Source organism: Haliotis asinina, chromosome 3, assembly GCF_037392515.1.
Source record: "Haliotis asinina isolate JCU_RB_2024 chromosome 3, JCU_Hal_asi_v2, whole genome shotgun sequence".
Lineage (NCBI taxonomy): Eukaryota > Metazoa > Mollusca > Gastropoda > Lepetellida > Haliotidae > Haliotis > Haliotis asinina.
This window is the reverse complement of record NC_090282.1, coordinates 27578533-27601426: the sequence shown is the minus strand read 5'-3', so window position 1 is coordinate 27601426 and position 22894 is coordinate 27578533. Positions and strand designations below refer to the sequence as shown.

The following is a 22894-nucleotide window of genomic DNA, read 5'->3' as shown; positions in this document are numbered from 1 at the left end:
CCCGTGAGGGTCCCGGGGTAGAATAGGCCTTCAGCAACCAGGCTTGCCATAAAAAGCGACTATGCTTGTCGTATAAGGCGACTAACGGGATCGGGTGGTCAGGCTCGCTGACTTGGTTGACACATGTCATCGGTTCCCAAATGCGCAGATCGATGCTCATGTTGTTGATCACTGGATTGTCTGGTCCAGACTCTAGTATTTAAAGACCGCCGCCCTGGAATATTGCTGAGAGCGGCGTAAAACTAAACTCACTCATTCATGGTTGGGGTGACATTTCTGGGGTGAATAATGCCGAGGAAATGCTAATGCCTAGCGACACAGGGATGATGTATTGAGATCTTTTTGTTGTGCCCTTTATTCGACAACCAAAAGGAGTCAACTAACAGCACTACAACAAGGCCTCACACCGCCAGAATTGTTCTAGAATACCTGCACAACGTTATCGTCAAAGTATTGCTCTGGTCAGCAAGTTCTGAAGACATGAACCTCAATGAACATTTCAGAGATCTTGACCGTTAGCTGAGACAGCGTATACCACTTCCAGCAAACCGGCAGGAACTTGAACAGATCCTCTAGGACTTGCTGGAACCGGATTCCTGCTGGCGTCCACCACCAACCGAAGGCATCTATGAGGAAACGTGTATTGGCGTGTCTCGGTGTCGAGGGTGGTCACCCTCCCGTCTCAAAAAGTGCCTCTTTATGCACACTTGAATAATTTCTGATTTGCGTAATGTTTCATTTTGATCCCTGAACTCATTCTTAATTATAGATTTCTGTTTGTAAAATAATTATTATAAATCTCTCATGCGTCATTGTTTCTACTTTCTTGTTCTAGTGAAGTCGGTGATAACTTCCATTTGCTCAACAGTTCATTATGTCAACGTGAATGCTTTCCAATAGTACCTGAATGCATTGCAATAACACAAAACAAGTAACATGACGCGATCTTCTACTAGGTTTTGTTAGACCCTGTGTAGGAGTGTAACATGCGTACACTGATTGACTCATATGTCTCATGCATTGCGACATTGATGTAAGATACATATAACTAATACTAGTACACGAACGATGATAATGATCTTAATGATTTAATGGTTTTTCTTTCACGAGTTCTATACAAGCAACATAATAACCATAAGTATATCTCGAGTGACCATACGAAGGAATCTAAAGACAGAGGCTAAATTAGCACGCCTGTATTTTTGCATAGATATGTTTTCAAGACGCACATAACAAGTATCATGGAGTCCACGGTGGAAAAATAGGATGTTCTTCCGATCGGTATGATCCTTTGACTCAAAGAACAAACGACAAGATGATTGGAATCAATGTTGATTTTATTATGATGATTGCTCTTTAAAAAAAGAAACATTTATTTTCACGCAAAATCATGTCTGTAAAGTTTAATGTTGAATTTATTGGTGAATGTGGACATTCAAAATGTCACTCTGCGTGTCTTACATGATTCAGGGTCAATACTGAGTCTAACCTCCATGGGACTCCATGACAGCCAGCACTCTCCTCCGCATACCCCGTCGATCTCCTAATCCTCGGAAGAGGAGGTCTACGCCATCCCTCGTGTAAAGCAGCTCCCAATGGGATCAGGCTCTGTACAGGAGGATCCCTTTGTTGTACATGACGACCAATCATGCCCCAGATATGCTCCATAGGGTTACGATCGGAGCTTAATCAGTCGTGGGTTATGTCAAGGGGTGGTTAACCAAGTTTGTTTTTTTGTGTATACAAAAGGTGTTTGTGTGCACTTATAATGTTTCTACGTTCTGAAACCCAGAAAGGCACTGTATTTTCAGAGATGGTTGCAAAAATGTAACAGGTTAACGACTAGCATTAAATCTACCAATATACTGCATGAAGTAAAGGTACCGTAACAGTTTTAATTGCAAGTAATTATGTTTGAGCCACTCAGTATATAAGCATTTGGAAATAGAGTTCCATAAATATCAACAGACATATACTTTGCCTAAACGGTTTCCCGATATCTCATATGGAGACAAAGAGGACAGACTGACTGTGAATCTAAAAATCAAGGATGACCCAATGATGAAGTAGACACATGACGTCACTGAAAAAAAGAAGATAACCGGAAGTGATATAAGCAAAGAGCGAAGAACGAACTGAAACAAGAGTGTGTCTCTGATGCCGATTAAACGAATAACTGGAATAACTGACATAATATTATGAAAACCGATATTCCCAACAAATTGTTATCACCCTTTTAACGTTTGACTATGAACACGATTTCAAGGAAACTATTCGAAGTAAATTCACAACAATCATGTACATGTATACAGATCTACATGAAACAATCTCACAGTAAACATAGTAGTATTGGAATGCAAAGGGTCAGATAAAGTTAAATTACAAATAAAAATTGTAATATTCTAGAAAACGACAATTCAAATAGTGTTTACACAATGAATTTAAGGGGGCATGTCGGTCCTTCTAACACTAGTGATCTAAACATGTATAAAGCTATCAAACACAATACTGAATATTTTATATGTATAGTAGAACCTTGATAAAGTATTGTACAGAAGGAATGCAGATGAGGTGCCACGCAGGCCCTGAAAGAAAATGTATTGAAGAAAGCTCATGCAAGTCTTGAATATGTGGCAAGTCTAGATTTCCGCTGTATCTGAAAATGAAGAAGGTCTAAGGGCTCCTTTTTATTATATATTTTCTTTATCATGAACCTTTCTTTATCTGTAAATTATGTTCATTTCAGAGATCAGTTGTCAGTTTAGGATGCGGTAGACTTGAACACTAATATGAAGATGTACACGTTCTGTGACTTCTGATTCAAAGACGAATTATTTCACAGACAAACCTGACTTCTTTTATTACAGTGTTTGCATCACCAAGTACCACGCAATAAAACATGGTAAGTGCAGCAGCTGTGTTCCTCAGAGCCTCGTTTTGAGATTTCCACGATTAGGCGGTGACCGTTTGTCAGTGCTCGCTGTACGACAGAGCACGCCTTACGACGTGTTTTCAAGGATTAGAAGGGGCGTAGTATTGCAATATATGTATCAAATAATACTGATTAACATTTAAGTATCCAGTTAAACAAACTAGTCTAAACTTAACTTGTGATCTGGTTTTTGCACTAAGTTGTCCAGTAGGATGGAGTGAACAGAAAACGAGACTGTTGTGTAATCAGTGTTTTGACTTGGTAGCGTCCCTGATTCCTCCGGGAAAGTGTTGGAACTGACTCCCAGGGGCACCAGGAAGGTCAAGGAAGCTGTCCACAGTCCAGTTCCCACTGGCAGGGTAGTTGACCTTGATGACCTGATCTTGAGTGATTCCGTAATTAAAATGTCCAACTGCATCACTCATGACATCATTGATGTCCTCAGTAATGAGGATGCCTTTCAGAGGGTCAGAGTCAGTAGCGAAACAAGGTGAGGTACTGCTTAGAGCGAAGTGTTGACGACAAAGACGACCCCCTGAAACAACAACAATTATTCTCTGACCAAATGTAGTGAACAGAAATATGTAATTGTCCGAACTGTAAATGATATTGATTATCCATTATGAATGACCACATCAATCAAGAAATGTTAACGTCATGATAAACTGCGCCAGGTTCCCCAATTATATCTACACAGTAAAATAAATCGCCTATGTATCAGTCATTAAGAAATATATCCGGGAAGATCCTGGGTATAACTGATCTCCAGTAGCCCATGCATGGGATCGGATGGTCAGACTCTCTGACTTGGTTGACACGTCATTGGATCGATGTCCATGCTGTTGGTCACTGGACTGTTTGGTCCAGACCCGATCTACATACCGCCGCCCTACAGATGAAATAAGTGCGTCTTAAAACTGAACTGAGTCTCGCATTCATAATTGCTATTGTAGTCACGTTGACCACAGGCAAACAGAAGCGCAAATAGGGTTTAGAAACAGAGAGAAAAATTACCAGTCTTTGCGCGAATATAGGCATGTTGGTATTTTTTTCTTTGTTGTGCAACCGTATTTGAACTAAAGTTTGCCTGTATGTAGATAGACAAAGGAACTACTAATAAAGACTTTGGTGACTAAGGGCCTCAGTAAACGTTTCGGTAGTTTGAAATACTACATGCTCAGAATATATAGGTCCATATTTAGCAGTGGAATAAAGTAGCCGCGTATTATTTCATGTCATGCCATCTATTAATGCAAACAGATGATAACATGATCTGTGATGTTTTATGTCATCAGTTTTAACTGTTGACAGGATAATGTCGAAACCTGCATGATTTGACACACGTCATCGTGACGCGCCCTTGAAGAGATGTGGTGTCGGAATTCAGTTCACATATTAAGTACCGTGTGTGTCTTACTGACGCTCTCTGTCTTTGAATTATGAATCGCCCATGAGACCCAGTGATCAAATGCCTGTATAGCAGACCATCAGATTTCCACTGGAAGGGACAAGCTGACAAGTGTCTTTGAGACGTGATATTCCCCACATGCCACAACGCTTCTACCACTGTGTTCGATGTAACCGCCAGCCCGGAGGCCCGCCCAGCGCCGGTTTGTTATTGTATCGGACCTGAAGTTTCAAATATGTGCAGGCCCTTATGAACTTCAGTAAATTATCTGTCGATTATTTTTCAACTTCAGTGTGTCCCCATTTCTCCGTTATTAATTAACGCTCGGGAATCATCTACTGTCCATCATGTTACACTAACGGTAGATCAGCGCCTTAGAGTGCCAACACCAGTCTAACAAATATTAACTCCTCTTGGTGCCATAGGCTTCGTTTCATTTTGTACAAACAGTGTGAAACTGTGTACAGTGTAATCTATGTTGTTGTCATTGGTTATTGGTTTGACTTTAACCAAACGGGCCTGTAGAATTTGAAGCTTGCATGTAGCAGCCGGCCCTGATGGCCAGCTGGTAAATTAAAGTATTGCAAACACTGATATACAACCAAACCGTCGATGTTGAACGACGCACACGTCATCCCTCGCCGCCCTGTACACCTTTGCACTGCTATCTGAATGATATCTCACTCGTCAGTGAACAAAGTATGCTCTCAATGACACTGGCTGCCAAAAGCTTGCTACCAGTCTGTGGGTTTGCCTTTCGTTATAATGTCTATTATATACTTACTCAATGGAAACAGTGTTTCCTAATATGATGACAACGTCAAGCAGGGTAGATGCTTTTTTGACGACTGGTGCAGTGTAATAAAGAAATTGCTCCAATTTCGGCACTCTGTCTTCATATACTGAAGAGCAAAAGAAACGCAACTTTGTTTTGGTCATGTTTTTAAATAGAAGACATGAGCGTGAACGCTTACTTTGGCGAGATTTCATTTTTTTCTCTCTTTTCTTTCTTTTGCTGTTCAGTATACGACTAATTCCTAATTCTCACAGCAGACCAAGGCCCACAGCTGATATTGCCAGTTTTAATACAAGGAAGGGGGGGAGACATTTTGTTTATATTATTCAACGATTCCTTTCAATGACCTTCGCGGATTTTCCGTGATCCACCAATGATCTTTCATCACTGCCTATGCACCTTTGCCTATGTACCCAATGTGTTCTGGTTCGAATACGATAGACTACTGAAAAATTGGCTATTCTCCTATGTTGACGTTCAGTTACGTATAACTCAAACTATTACCACACATTTGAGCATAGTTTCTTAAATTCGTTAATTACCAAACATACGACAACAAGCTATCTCATAAAGGATCTTCCAATTACATACAAACATAATGAACATTTACCCGTGCCGTCATACCAGCTGACATACAACGTTTTCGCAACTGTATGGGAAGATCCATGAGATTAGTAATGTCATGACACAGCGTTAGTATTACGTCATTATATAACCCTATGTCACAACGTAATATGAACGTAGAAGATTTACGTTGAGGAAACATATGCGTTGAGCTCTTCAGCTGTATGCAAATTCAACAACGTACAAATCAACGAATAAAGTCCCATAAACATTGACGTGTATTTCTGCTCTGTTTCGAATGTACTGTTCACTACTGGGAAAGCTGTGAACGTTAAATAGAAGGTTATGACAGCGTAAGATACGTTGGCGTCCAATAACTATATTCTCGTGGTGACGTGGAAAATGACGTATCACACTGACAAACCACAGCGTCGTGACAACGTAAATAAGAGTCCACAGAAAAACGTTGTAACAGCGAACGTACAACGTCGTGACAACGAAACCACAGCGTCGTGACAACGTAAATAAGAGTCCACAGAATAATGTTGTAACAACGAAACCACAGCGTTGTGACAACGTAAATAACAGTAACAACGTTGTAACAACGAAACACGGCGTCGTGACGACGTAAATAAGAGTAAGAACGTTGTAACAACGAAACCATAGCATCGTGACAACGTAAATAAGAGTCCACAGAATAACGTTGTAACAACGAAACCACAGCGTCGTGACAACGTAAATAAGAGTCCACAGAATAACGTTGTAACAACGAAAGTACAGCGTCGTGACAACGTAAATAAGAGTAAGAACGTTGTAACAACGAAACCACAGCGTTGTAACAACATAAATAAGAGTTCACAGAATAACGTTGTAACAACGAAAGCACAGCGTAGTGACAACGTGACTTTGTTAGCTGGGGTGTTAAGGTAACCCGTGTCGTACTGCAACACCATATCAGAGCTGTTAGATACATTACATCACAGTGAAGTTATAGGCATTTAAGTAGACGTTTCTGACATAATCTGACCTTCTCATAGTACCCTGTGTCTCTCGCCAGCGTCAAGAGCTGAGTAGGTGGTTGTGGTATGGAGTCCGAAAGGACACACATGTAGCTGTTGTCTGGCTCATTCTTCAGATTGAATGAGACACACGTAGGAGCCTTGTCACATTCAACTCCACATTCTATTGGACTTCCGGCTTTGAAGGCCCGGATGACGCTAGATTGTTTGTTGTTCTCCATCTTGCCGTCTGTTATACGAACGTACAATCTGTCTGCATGGACGCTGTTTGCTGCCTGCAGCACATACACCGAAAAGACAGCGAGTGGCATTGTTAACAGGTGTTTCATTGTCTATTCCCTCTGAAAATAAAACGAGTTTACAATTATTAGGCCGTTTTCACTTTTAAAAAAATATGACTTTATGTCCCTCGGTTTCATTATTATTTCATCATTAAACCGTAATACGTTCTCAAGTCTATGTTCTACTGAAAACAATCGCCGAAACACCTCAAACACTAGTTATAAGACACAACTTTATTCCAGTAACAAAAAGCAACACCATAGAAGAACTTTATCTTACCTAATTCATTATAAGCCACCGTCAGACATGGATGTATACTTTCTTTTATTGTCAGTATATGACGGGAGGTAGGGACACACCCGATTAGGTAGAAATATACCTTACATAAAGAGGCCTATATATAATTCGTTATAAACAACATTAAATAGTGCAAAGGCTTGGGTGAGTGGGGATACATTGATTTTTTACATTGATGTTTTCATATGTGGCATGGCACTATGCCTGGGGGAATAAGGCTAATCTCTGTTTTGTTGTTGACTGGGTGTTTTCTCCAGGAGGCATGTTTCCTGTTACCAACAAAAGATATGGACGTCGCACCCTGCTTAAATGTAACCTTGAGATTTCCCGTTTACCTTTCAGTGTTTTCTTGCAAAGTGAAATAATGTAAAGGCTGGGAACACACCTCTCTCACAAGCCTGTATCCGCCCTGCCAGTACGAGCTTCTCTCACAAGGCTGTATCCGCCCTGCCAGTACGAGCTGGGTTTTTTTCAGATATAAGGTACATGTCATATACATATGTAAAAGGTATAGATTTCGGACGGCTATGTTTTCCATACTACATTTCCAGTCGTAATTGAAACTTTACCCAATCACAGTCCGTCTGAGTCAGGAACGGACCGATGAATTGCAAATTTTATCATTGTACAAAATTGACACATAAATATAAATGATACACATGTTTATCATTGACTAATACCCAACAGCTTTCTGTTGTTTGAACATTTTCCAGACTCCACCAAAAAGGGGGTTTAAGAAACTGTCTCATTGAAAACGCAAAAGTTGTTATCTAACGCACCTTCCCATATCATTTCAATGGGGTTAAGATCACAGTGATAGGGTGGAATTCGCAGAATATCGTTACCCTTACACTTCATGTAGCTGTCAACTTTGTAGAAAGGTTCACTTTTGCGTTTTTATGATCTCATTTAGCTGAGGCTACGTTGCCTTTGAAAGCCGTGCAATTTGTAATTTGTCGAGGCATGACAAGATATCAGCTTTTCGGCTGTTCGATGTCGTGGCTTTACTGTCGGGGTCCTGCGCGCTGTGGTATGTGGCATAGTCCATTACGATAAATGACTTCTCTGGTAGAGCTGGTACCAACTTGTTTTCAACCCAATCGAGGCAAACCGCACCATTGATCTCAGAATGGTAGTCTCTGTTATCTGTGGACTTTGCCCTGTATACCAAGTCGCACCCTGAGAGAAAGCTTTTGTTGGGCAACCAGCATGGAGAATGTCTCTTTTCCCTAGAGACAGCTTTCTACGTTACCCCGTATCACCCCCATCGGGTACCCACTGAAAGCTGGCAGTGTGCGAGGCATTGACAGAGGTCTCGTCCAAGTACACAAGCTCGAACCCTTCCTCACGCTTTTTCTTTATTACCCCGAGAAAATTATTTCTCAAGCGAACGATATCAGGGCGTTCACAGTGTACTGACCCTTTCTGTCCTGAAATAATCTTATAACGATACCCGAAAGAGTGTAAGAGTCGCCAGAGTGTGTACTTTTATGCTCTGAGATTGTGTTCTTGATTCAAATGCTTTTTTGTTTTTTGTTGTTTTTTTTAATTTTCAGTGACATGTATTTGTTTTCAGAATGGAGCTTGTTGATAGACCGCCTTACAAGGTTCTTTTGAAAGTTGTCCAAATGTTTTAATCTGTGTGATATTGACACGACCGTACCTGCTTCGCATCACCCTCACAATGTTTGTGTAAAGTTTTTGATGCCCGATTACGTAATTTATAAATGGCATAAAATGGTTTGCCCCTTTCGGCTTCAGCACGGAAAAAATCGTGAGTGGTTTACGTAGTCTTCGGAGGTGGTTTACATAGTCTTCGTCTCACTGAAGACCCGGGTTCGATTCCCTACATGAGTCCAATGTGTGGAGCCCATTTCCGGTGTCCCCCGCCATGACAATGCTGGAATATTGCTTAAAGCGGCGTAAAACCATACTCGCTCAAATCACTCACCTCCGAAACGCAGTGGTAACGCATTGGTAACGCATTGATTACGCATAAACGTACTGATTACACATGGAAAGTTTCGGGGCAATGACAACACGTGAATACTTTCGGGAACTCAGTTATAAAACATGGATAGTTTCGGGGCAATGACAACACGTGAATACTTTCGGGAACTCAGTTATAAAACATGGATAGTTTCGGGGCAATGACAACACGTGAATACTTTCGGGAACTCAGTTATAAAACATGGATAGTTTCGGCAGTGCGATGATGACACGTTGATAGCTTCGAGGTCGCAGTGATAACAAATGCATAGTTTCGGAAACACAGAGACAAGACATGGATAGTTTTGCAAAGGCAAAGATAACACATGGATAGGTTCACGAACGCAGCGAAACCATATGGATGGTTTCGGAAAAGCAGGGATAACACATGGATAGTTTCAGAAACGAAGTGACAACATATGGATATTTTCATGAAAGCAATAATACATGGGTTGTTTCAGGAACGCGGTGATAAGGTTTAACGCCGCTTTTAGCAATATTCCAGCAATTATCACGGCGGGGGACACTGGAAATAGGTTTCACACATTGTACCCATGTGGGGATTCGTACCCGTGTCTTTGGCGTGACGAGTGAACGCTTTAACCAATAGGTTATCCCATCGCCCCGATAGTTTACGGAACGCAATGATAACACATAGATAGTTTCGGGAACACCGTGATGACACATGTATACTTCCGAAACCGCAGCTATATCACATGGACAGTTTCGGGACCCCAATGATAACACATGGACCGTTTCGGGACCCCAGTGATAACACATGGACCGTTTCGGGACCCCAGTGATAACACGTGGACCGTTTCGGGACCCCAAGGATAACACATGGATCGTTTCGGAAACACCCGGATATTTACGAATGTAATGATAATACACTGGCAGTTTTGGGAATCCAGTGGCAGTATATGGAGAGTTTCACCACCGTAGTGATAACACGTGGACTGTTTCGTGAATGTAAAGCTATGATAAGAAGTGATGGGTTCGGAGACATGAGCGATGAGTATACTTACATGACTCCAATGTGTGTCTCAGTGAAGTCTCTGAAACCGCCCATGCGGTGGCGCGGTGCGATATACGACTGTTTGGTGCACCGGAGCGTTACGTAAAAATGTGTAGACAGTGAACGACGTTACCGATGCGAACTGTGAGCATCCTTAATCACTGGACAGCTACATCTAAGGTTTCACAAATTCATGAAACATTTTTCCCGAACATACAATTAATAAAGATCAGTCTACCTGTGTGAATATTTCCCTGCGTCACGTCTGCTGTTGGCAAGCTTGGTAGAATGGAAATATTAGAAAATCAGCAGCTTATCGCATTAGGTGATTAAAACTGACTCTAACAGACCGAGAAGCACACCTTACTTCATCGAAGGGAAACGTCTCAACGCCACTCTCTTCATCCCTGTCGAAACATCAACGATGGTGACTTCACACACTGAAACGTGTTAAGCGGAATTTGAATCGATTCGGATTACCTGGCAACATTTAAAGTATACCGTATATATAAGGACTTACTTATCCCAAAATGGATACATCAATAGACAGACTGTTTTTGACTTATACAAGACTACAGACTTTCAACACAAACTTACTCAATTTGAACGCTACGTAGACTTGATAATGTACACCGAAATCACGGACGCATGTATGTGAATAGAATGTGTATTACGGATTCAGTTAAGGATGGATTATTGAGCCTTTTTATCAGGAACATAACAGTATCACAGATGTCGATAATCAACAGTGGGAAGGTATTAAAAACTGACATAAATTGACAATTTTGTCAGTATGAAGCTGAGAACATTTTAAAAAGGCATTATCCAGGTATAGATGCGGTTACCTAATGATTGAACAGGTCTGGCTTGGAATTACTGCGATGTGGAATTGACTCTGTTCAAAATACGCTTCATTTCTTACAACCCGTCACTAACATGTCACATGTCAGTTTAATGAATTATGAATATTCTCCGTATTCGAATATAGCTAAATATGTATACCTTGTTTTCAAACCATATCCATATACAGTGGAAAAGTAAGGAATCTTGTGGAAATCTAAATACAAAACTATACACCTTACATTCTTTGTAAAACGTATGTCCTTGGGCCCGTTTACCTTTGACTATACTGAAATACAAAGGCCAAGTAACACTTGGTTAAAACATGTGTTTTCACCTAGGGACATGCTTCTTTTCATCAACAAGTGATTTGGAAGGCGTGTCGTGAGATTTGACTCCGAATGTACAAACAAGAGACAAACTCGTTCCCATTACCCTGCACTTCCGTCGTGCGTCCCTACTAATGGAACTTGCCCAGAAGAAACGAACCATATCAGATTTAAGTAATGCATTCATCAGTTAGTGGTGTCAGCTTAACGCCACCCTAACGCTTATTAATGACCAGCTGTGAAGACTGTCACCAGAAGAGACGACTGTGCCAAAGACGATGGTCAGAATTCTGTCTCCGTCTTCGCTATTCGCACTTTGTTTATGTGTGCGGGTGTGTTGTGGTCAGTTTTGGGAGTTACTTCCTCAACTTAATGCTGACGTTTCCACTAGAGGTCCACCCAAATTGATCGGCTGCAACGACACGGATTTCTCGTGCAGCGGGCGCTGCGGGGATGACGTCCACTTCCCGTGTTCGTGCGATGACGTTTGCCAGAAGTACCAAGACTGCTGTCATGACTTCAGGGTAAGCTGTTCTCATGACTTCAGGGTAAGCTGTTGTCATAACTTCAGGGTAACTTGTTATCATGACTTCAAGGTAAGCTGTTCTCGTGACTTCAATGTAAGCAGTTCTTATGACTTCAGGGTAAGCTGATGTCATGACTTCAGGGTAACTTGTTATCATGACTTCAAGGTAAGCTGTTCTCGTGACTTCAAAGTAAGCTGTCATGACTTCAGGCAAGCTGACCTCATGACTTCAATGTAAACTGTTCTCGTTACTTCAAGGTAAGGTGTTCTTATGACTTCAGGGTAAGCTGTTGTCATGACTTCAAGATAGTTGTTGTCATGACTTTAAGGTAAGCAGTTATGACTTTAGGGTAAGCTGTTGTCATGACTTCGGGGTAAACTGTCGTCATGACTTCAAGGTAAGTTGTTGTCATGACTTCGGGGCAACCTGACCTTATGACTTTATAGTAAGCTGTTGTCATGATTTCAAGGTAAGATGTTGTCATGATTTAAGATAACCTTCATTTCGGAGGCAAAGTGATTGACTGGGTGGTGAGCACACCAAAAACGGGTCTCACGCATTGTACGAAACTAATAACTACTAACCACGTGTTTGTTACTTGCAGTATCCTAGGTTTAAAACGAACTGGCTTAATACGAATTGTGGGAGGTGTTTGCTTTGCATTGCAGTTGAACTGCTTGTAACTACCCACTACTACTGGGATGTGTGTCAGTATATCTCAGTATAACGTATTCAATGTTTACATCACAACACGTTATGCTAATCCATCATGGATACACTTTTGTGTCTATTTAAAATAGACACACAGATATTTCCGTTTCTTGATTATTTGTCTCTACCATGAATTATACAAAAACCATACACACGTTTCAACTGGAATCTACCTGAATCTATATTATCTGCATAAATCCCTTTAACTTTACATTTTGACATCAGCGTCTACCCTGTTTTGCTCTCCTCCCTCCACAACATGCCACCGGAAGACAGATGCTCGTGCAGCACGCGCGTTATTCAGGGTGAATTATTTTTGTGTGTATGTACGAACCTATACGTTTGTGCTTTTTGTAATATCAGCATAAACACATCTTATGTTTAACAAACACGGACATTTTTTAAACATTTTGTGTCAATTCAACTTGGACATGTTTATATTTGTGTTTACTCCATATGGACATATCCACATTTTGTTTATTCAGTTTGGACATATCTAACTTGGGTGTGTATGGCGATATTGCAAGTTTATGTATTAATGTTTACATTAGCGAATTTTATGTTGCTTCAACATGGGTAGTTACACTTTGTGCTATTTGATATGTACATTTCTTGTTAATCTGTCTCGATCAAAATCATCCTAATATGGATTACAACTGCAACTTCACTCACTGTGAAATTTATCTATTAATTTATTTATTATTATTATTTATTAATTTATCAACATCCGCCCTGATTCACCTTCCAGTCAGTACACGCCACCACCTGACAGATGTTCATGCAATACGTGTCTTAATGAAATACACGTCAGATTGCCTTGCGTCTCAATTATACCATCATTTTCCCTCTTTTACTGCAGATGAAGCTTTCATTTTGTGGCATCATTCTACTTTCGCTTTTAACGTATTATATCACTGATAGCTATTGTTACAACTTATTTCTTAAAACAAGGAACTACACTGCTTCACTGCTCTTCAGAACTGAAACTGTCCTGTATTATGTGTATCAACATTTTGCCTAATGCCAAATAACTGTACGTCATACGTGTAGTATATACATGTTTAGAAAATGTTTAGTTTAAATTGTCACCGGATATCTTTGTATGAGCCCACCCAACAGAACATTTGTATTTCCATCCTGGAAAATGATTGATATCATGCAATATAGACAAGCGGTGGGCTCATTTGTTAGTCATATTCACAGCATCTGCCTGTAAATTTAGAAAACAGTGTTATCAAATCTCGATACTGTGTCTTTTTAGCAAACAAATTTCTCTGATTATCATTCTTCTTCTGTTGATTTGTGGTAATGTTCACCCAAATCCAGGACGATTACGAAACAATGATCTAAAGATAATGCATTTGAACGTATGTAGTCTTAGAGATAAACTAGATATACTCCAGGCTGAACTGAAATCATATGACGTCATTCGTAGTACGGAATCATGGTTAGATCACTGTCCTGTGATCACTGTCCTGTGTATGTTACTTTGAAGGAAACAATAACTAAAACAGTCACATATAAATGAAGAATCTATGATTATGCCTCAACCGACATCGAAGGCCTTGCTGATGAACTTACCACTTTTGATTGGAATAAAATACTTTCTTCTGGTAATGTAAATCAAGTAGCATGTCAGTTAAACAATACCTTAAATAATTTATGTAACAAACACGTGCCAAACAAAGCTGTCACTATTAGACCAAATGACGTGCTATGGGTGAACAATGAATGCATTTGATCCTAAAACGAAATCGCTTACACAAGTTTGCTAAACGGCGCAACTTGCCTTCCGATTGGACAAAATTCAGACTTTACTGAAATAAAGCTATATCATCCGTCAGAATGGCAAAACGATTATATACAGACAAAATTGATAGATTGATTAATGACAAGCATGGAAAGAAAGTCTGGGGTTTCTTCTTAAAAATTATACAAAAGGCAAATCTTCATGAAGCTCTTTTCCTCCAGTACTTAATAATGATCTACTTCATAACAATAACACCGAAAATGCAAATATAATGAATGAATATTTCACAAATCAAACAAACGTTAGTTATCCAGACAGGGATATTGAAGAAGTTATGTCGTATACTGATAATTCTTCAATTGAAGTTTATCTGAACCCAAACGAAGTTCATGATATTCTTTATTCAGTGGATACCACAAAGGCAATAGGCAATATATTTCTAAAAACAAATGCTCGACTTCAAGCTGCTCCTCTATCAGATGCATTTAACCAATCCCTTTCCGAAAATATATACCTTTCCCCAAGTTTGGAAGGAAGCTTCTGTCGTCCCTATTCACAAATAGGTCGTATTAACGACTGTTCCAGTTATACACCCGTTGCACTCACACGTTGTCTGGCAAAAATCTTTGAAAAGTATGTTTTCAAACACGTGTTCAGTTATTTTAGAGATAATGACACACTTTCTCATCTCCAGTCCCGATTCAAAGCATGAGATTCTACTGTTAATCAACTGACGTATTTATATAATTTCATTGCCGGGGCTGTAGATAAAGGAAAAGAAATTAGAGCAGTATTTTGTGATGTTATAAGTTAGAGAGATAGGGAATATGGGGTAAATTATAAAAATGGTTTGAGACTTATCTTGAAAATAGAGAACAGCGTGTCGTAATTAATGATTTAGATCTGATAATAAAGCTGTTTCTGCTGGAGTATCACAGGGTTCATTATTGAGGCCGTTCTTGTTTATTATTTATATAAATCATATTGTTGAACGTATAAACAGCAATATACGCCTTTTTGCGGATGATACTTCTTTATATACAATCATTGATGACCCAGATGTAAATACTATAGTAATGAACGATTATTTACAGCGTATTTCGGAATGGGCAGAAAAATGGCAATTACCTTTTAATCCCAATAAGACAGAATCAGTACGTTTTACTCGTAAGTTGCAACCGACTTCAATGTCGAATCTAACCATGAATGGCAATGTCATTAAATCCGTTCAAAGTCATAAACATTCCGGTGTTATATTCCAGCATGATTGCTCATGAAAGGAGCACATTGACGATTGTGCTAAAAAGGTTGCACCAATGGTGAATTGTCTAACAAGTCTAAAATATCGTATAAACCGGAAAACACTAGAAACCATGTACAAACATTTCATATTACCAGTTTTTTATTATATTATTGCACACATATATGGGATAATTGTACCAAACAGCAAGCACGTATACTTGAAAAGCTCAATCTCGATGTTTTGAGAGCTATGTGTGGTGCAGATCGTGGTACCAGTCACCATAACATATACAAAGAAGCCAATTATCACCTCTTTTGCCGTAGAACATACTTTCATGAAATGACAATGTTTCACAACATGGTTAATAACACTACATCAAGTTATCTTAGCAACCTAGAATATCATTTGGCGTTGGTCATAATCTGTGCGATGATTCAAACCTTCAAACTATAAACAATCTGTAAATTTCGCTAGGTCCGCTCCCGTGTACTGTTAAATTGTGGAATTCATTACCAACCAAACAAAGAATGGCAGAGCCCGTCGTTATTCAAAAATGCAATTTCGAACTATTCACCTATCTACAGTAATACTGACTTAAACGTCGGAAGCAGATTCTGTCAGATAATACATTCTCGTCTCCGACTTCAATGCAGTGACCTTAATGCGCACAAACATGAAAGATTTATATCTCCAACATCACCTCGCTCTTGTGGCTATAATTATGAAGACTGTGCTCATTATTTCTTTTCGTGTACTCTTTTCAACGATACACGCCAAATTATGTATTTTTACACAAAGGGTTTCGACCTAAATTCAATTTTGCTTGAAAACAAAAAAAAAAAAAACGCTCCTCAATAGAAAATAAAGAACTTTTCATTTCAGTGCACTCGTTGATAAATTTAACGGGCAGATTTGATCCAAAATAGCTGCTTGTATGACATACATATATGTATACTGTTTAACAACGATTTGCACTACTTCTCGTTTTTGCAACATTGCATATCATTCATATTGTACATTCATTATGGCATGTCCACTCCTCTTTCCACTGTAACCCGGAGTCGCATTTATATAAACTTATGCTTATTCACCAATCCGATTCCTTTCACCGGAAGTTTACATGTTAAATCATTTGTCATGCACATGCGGATAGGCCAGTGGGGTAGTCTAGTGGTTAAGCGCAGAAGACCTGGGTTCGATTCTCTATATGGGTACGATGTATCAAGCCGATTTCTGGTGTCACCCGTCGTGATATTGCTGGAATATTGCTAAAAGCGACGTGAAACACATCACATGACACATGTCATCGGTTCCCAATTGCGCAGATCGATGCTCATGCTGTTGATCCCTGGATTGTCTGGTCCAGAGTCGATCATTTACAGACCACCGTCATAGAGCTGGAATATTGTTAGGTGCGGCGTAAAAAGAACTCACACACACGCCTAACCAACAGACCACTCACCTTTTCATCATCCTTTATAACCTTGCAGACTGTGTGTAAACCATCGTCACAGCATTTTCCCCTCTCCTCCCTCACCAACACCGATTGCTATGAGACAGACAGTGGTTTGGAGAGATTCATCAACAGGTGCCCGGTTGGTTACTCGAATGCTACCATAAGAGACAAGTGTCACAACACGTACTTACTCAACAGCACAGTTGACAACATCCCCGTCACGGACACGTCAACAGGTAAGTCTTAACTTTAGAAATACTTCATAGTGGAGAGGCATAGTGCCGGGATAAGTGCGCGAGCTCAAGGGAACTTTTAAAATCGCTGACATTATTCATAGCAACAACTCTTAAAATGGCTGGTTGGTTTGTTTGACGCCACACTCAGCAATATTCTAGCTATATGACGACAGTCTGTATATAATCGACGTTATGACATCGTTCTACGTACCTGGGATCCGATGACATGTATCAACCGAGACGTTTCGTGAACAAGGGGCTAACACGGCTGTCGGAAACATAGTGTAACCCTTGTATGGAGGTAAGACTGTCAGCGTTGTCAGTTGGACCAGTATCTGACGGATATTGCAGGGCCATGCAATGTTAGGTAAAAAGACTGAGCACTGTCTAAATGTCTATAAATATGTCTTTCAAACATCTCGAAGAAATGAGTCCTTTTCATCGGTGGCAAGAACCATGTGAAGTTCTCCTTCAGTACCAGGCCACGTGAGAGACCACATGAGATTGCACATGCGCAAACGAATTTCAGTGCAAATGTGAACTCTGGTGTTCGTCGAAGCCATTATCATCAGCTCTTCTAATTTTTGGAATTGGCGCGTTCTTGTGCATTGTGACTCTCGTAGATTTTTGGATTTGCCTTCTTAGAACTTTGGGCTAGAGTGCAATTTACCGCGGGTGCTACCCCGGGACTGCTGAGCGCTTGCTAATGAGCGCGCTGCGGTATCCTTAGCCCTTGGGCACCCCCTTCTAGATCCTTAGGGTTAGTGAGTAAAGGTTAGGGCTGGTTTACTTTTGGTGCGAGTATATCCATCTGAAACAAAAAGTAGGAAAAAGTGCGCCCGGTAAAGTGCACTACTCCCAAACTTTGGACACGCTTTCCATTCACGCTCACGGCATGTAAGTGCCAATTTGTTTTGTTCTTCGGTCCACTTGACTTCTCCCCTCTCCATCGCCAACTCGGGATACGGCCATCATGGCAAAATTACAGAGTGAATTGTTGGGTCAGTCTTCGTCTGCCCGAAAGCGGGAGTCGAGACAATGAATTTGTATTAGACCCTGAAGTATACACTGGTTGAGAAATTGTTTCAGAGGAAACAACCCCGAATGTTGACTGTGATAACTTTGATGGTATCTCTATCGGGGGTCCGGATGGGACCAGTGGTCAAAGTGACAAACATTCAACTAGAGTAAGTACCCACAAGGGTGCCGTTTTTTCACACGGGCATTTCAAATGATGGAGAAAAATCAAATGGCAGTCATCAACAAAGTTCTTGACAAAGTTACAGAGCTTGAAGATCGATTTCTTTACAGCGAGAGGGTTCTCAGAGCGTTGAGTCTATTTATAGAATCGGCGAGTGCGCTTCTCAGCGAGGCATCACACAGGTGAGCGAGTATGGCAAGCCGTTTTCACTTTTATCAAGGTTTTAAAGATATCTTGAATTGAATTGAAGATATCTTGTATTGAACGGCAGATATCTCGAATTGAGATAATTATCGATATCTCCAATAAAATTGAAGATATCGCGAACTGAATTAAGGATATGCTGAATCATATTAATGATATGTACCAGGGCACAAGTGAGATCACATGCCACTCCCTCCCACCCTCTTCTCTTTTTTTCTTTGGGGTATCCATTAGTTCACAGTACTAGCTTTAAAGACTGAAACCCTTTTGCGCATGCGCAATCTCACGTGATCTCAATTTTGCTCTGGTACCTCGGAGAATTTTTATCAAACTTCACTTTACAGGTAAGTCTCGTTTAATTTTCAAATTTTACTGGTTACGTCCTGTCTCAGAAGGTGAAGTCTCCATGACTAACAAGAACACAAAGTCACCGATGTCGTTTTCGTTAGAGAGAGAGAGAGAGCAAATGTATAATGCATATGAACGCTGAAATAAAAAAGTGCTATCGATTTCAGGTTTGAATTATCGGAACATCTACTGCGCTGTATGTAATGGCGCTGAAAGCCTGAAAGGATGGACCGCTCGAGTGTTGTGTTCGGTCTTTCCCGTCACATTTGAAACACTGATAGAAAAGATACGAGCTGGGAAATGCAAAACGAGAGTCCAAAGACCAGCAGACATTAACAGACGTCCTTGCTTGAAAGGGGCCATACGGTCATGCTCCAACACAAGCTCAGATGAACTCATACGTGAGTGTTCCTCTTACACGTCCTACATGAGAGCCATGTCAAGTCCGCATGAGTTATACGCCAACGCACACTGCTACCAGTGCAAGAACAACCTGACATTGCCAGACGTCTGCGTCGAGGTGAGAGATGAGGGTTACAACGAAAAGAGCGTATTCTTTTACAATCATTATGACAAAAGCATTTTGATATGGAATGGCGACATGAAAGCATGGGGGCTGGGATTCGCAAGGGTAAATGACATTCCACTTTCGTCCACTATGAGTGTCTGTGAGTTAGGGGATGTTATTTCAAGTACGTGTCCTATTGAAGAAGACTGGGAAAATGAGGGATTTGAAATGATACCATTTACTATCAGGCTTATGCTCGTAAGTTCGGACGAATACGAAACTAAATTTGACATTGAATTACTGAACATCAGCAGCTTCCTTGCTGGTGCACTCAAGCCTGAAGAAAACGACTGTGTAATCCGCGGGTGGTTCAGGTACATACCAAAGACAACGAAATTTGAAAACAATTTTCGGTTAGCACTGGCAGTGTTTATGTACTTCAAACAAAGAATACAAGTAATCGAAAAGAGAAATATATTAAATGATCTGAAACGTGATTTTAGATATGTATATCCACCCCAGGTGGGAACGCTCTTTCTTACTTTCATTAATGGATTTGGACTGCCAGATGATAGTATTGATCAATTGCAGATAATCGATCGCATTTCTAACGACCCCAAATCAGATGATCAAACAGTCGATTATCCAAAGAATGGTGTAGGCACAATCACAACATATGGATTTCCAGCACTCTATCTGCTCAGCGTGTTTATTGGAGTAGCAGTAACACATCTCATAGAGAGCCGAGTCAGTCTCAGCGTTACGTAATGCAATTATATAATGTGACAGAGACAGGACTCTGGTGCACGTGTCATATATCAATTTATTTTGTTTATGTTATATAGTCTCCTAGGTGTTCAGTTCAAATTGCAGTTCAGTGATTGAAGTTGTGTATTACATAATGTCTTTAGCAGACAGACAGGTGTCAATATACCAGACATTGAGCTGTCTCTGCGACAGAAACTTACCACAATCATCAAGTATTTTGTTATGTAAGGTGTAGATTATTTACTTGATTGTGTACACAACCATGATTAGACTACTGCTCACGACCTCATACTCTGGGCCTGCATACTGTTTCAAGCTCCGCGAACCCCCAAGTCAGGGGTCATCTCAAAATTTTCATGCTAAATAAAATCTTTAATCCTCGCAATGACACGAACGCCTGTGGTGACAACTACTAACTGAAAACTGACTCTAGCCGGCAAACTAGAGGACCGTTACTCTTAACCCGTTATCATCACATCAGTTATCAGTACTCACTGTTCTTGCGCCATTTCACCTTATGGTACAACGGTCGCAAATATGGTCGGTTTTGGGGGTAGTGGAAAATTGAAAAGCGTTGAGAATATCAGAAGTGAGATTATGTATACGTTAATGACCCTTACAAGGTACATGCCGGGGCAGAGTTCATTTAAATAACTACCGTAGTGGCATTTCTACCCATAACAAACTCCTTACGTTAAAGTATTTTAACGTAATAAAAGTCATCCTGTTAATGACATTGTGTACAGGTGTCCATTTCCCCAATATTATTCCTGTACTTCTAGTTGTTGCGTTTTTCATTCAATTATGTTATGTATCCAGCCTATGTAAATCATGTATACAACAGCTGCGTTGACATAAGCCTTCAAAGCGTGTTCGCAAATTCAGGTTTCTGTTTTGCAAAATAAATGCTATTACATTCTCCTTGTTGGCTTCATCACCCATGCTATTTGTTGTTCTTCCTCTCCACCTTGTTAACAGTTACCTTTGCTATTGAAGTGGTGAATTGTAAATAACGGTCTTGAGTGAGCAAGCATGATTTTACCCTGCCTTTGCCAATATTCGGAAAGAGTTCCTTTTTGGTGAATTGTAAATAACGGTCTTGAGTGAGCAAGCATGATTTTACCCAGCCTTTGCCAATATTCGGAAAGAGTTCCTTTTTGGTGATCTGTAAATAACGGTCTTGATTGAGCAAGGATGGTTTTACCCTGCCTTTGACAATATTCGGAAAGAGTTATTTTTTGGTGATCTGTAAATAACGGTCTTGAGTGAGCAAGCATGGTTTTACCCTGCCTTTGCCAATATTCGGAAAGAGTTCCTTCCGTTCCCCCATATTCTTCTGCAGACTAACAGACATAACGCTACGGTTAGTGGTTTTAAACCGGAATCAACCTTATATATTGTACTTAATTTGAAGGCTTTTAGTTGTTGTAGTGAATCCTGTAGTAATGGTTGTGTTAGGTTTAGCTAATAATTCTAGTATATACCAATTTGTAATTATTATTTGGGATGGGGGAACGGGAGGAGCTCTGACCCAATATTTAAGCAATATCACGACAGAGAACACCAGATATTGGCTTAACACATTGTACCCATGTGGGGAATAGAACCTGTGTCTTAGGTGTGACGAGCGATTGCTTTAACCACAGGTCCATACCCGTCCACTTGGTTGCTCCTAAAGGTACACATGGAACAGAGTCGTATGGTTATATACCGCTATTAGCAATATTCCAGCTACAGAGGGAGGGCATCAAAATGGACTTCAGACATTGTACTCATATGGAGAATCGAACCTAGTTCTTTTGTTGTGACAAGCTAACGCTTTAACCAGGCTACACCACTGAAACCAGAAAACAGTGATGACACCATGACATATTGTTTGGGTACGGTCACGTTAATTGCACCTTTGTCAAACAATTGACGAATGTTAATACTACCACAAAGTGGATTTGAAAAGGTTTGAAAGGAGATTTGACTAACGGGATCGGGTGGTCAGGATCGCTGACTTGGTTGACGCATGTCATCGGTTCCCAATTGCGCAGATCGATGCTCATGTTGTTGATCACTGGATTGTCTGGTCCAGACTCGATTATTTACAGACCGCCGCCATATAGCTGTAATATTGCTGAGTGCGGCGTAAAACTAAACTCACTCACTGAAAGGAGATTATATCTTGAGTCAGTTCTACCCTTTAGTTATTCATTCCATATATATACTAACCGGTACACAAAAATGCACATGATAATGTTTTAATGAACCAGCAGTGTTTGGACTCCAGCTGGGTACAGAGCAGACTGTAAAATGGAGGAATGAAATATGATGCATGCAGGCCTTGGAGCTCTGAGAACATAAGAAAAATATATTAAGCAGTAGGTATAAACAACTTTAAAGACAATGAAAGAACTGGACTTACGATTTCCATTATATTCAGTTACTTTAAATGCAGTTGTTTTTGAAGGTATTTCAGCAAAAAG

The 22894-nt window shown here is 40.3% G+C and overlaps 2 protein-coding genes across 2 annotated transcripts in view; one reads left to right on the top strand and one right to left on the bottom strand.

The window, feature by feature from the left end:
• Positions 1-22894, top strand: part of LOC137277762 (F-box/WD repeat-containing protein 5-like) — a 424418-nt gene that overhangs the window by 358171 nt on the left and 43353 nt on the right. The gene's annotated exons all lie outside the window — the stretch shown is intronic.
• Positions 3178-7030, bottom strand: LOC137278810 (uncharacterized). The gene is made up of 3 exons (XM_067811319.1): positions 6728-7030; positions 6560-6641; positions 3178-3467 (listed from the first exon to the last, which is right to left on the bottom strand). Exons 1-3 carry the CDS (start codon positions 7028-7030, stop codon positions 3178-3180), a joined length of 675 nt encoding a protein of 224 aa, XP_067667420.1.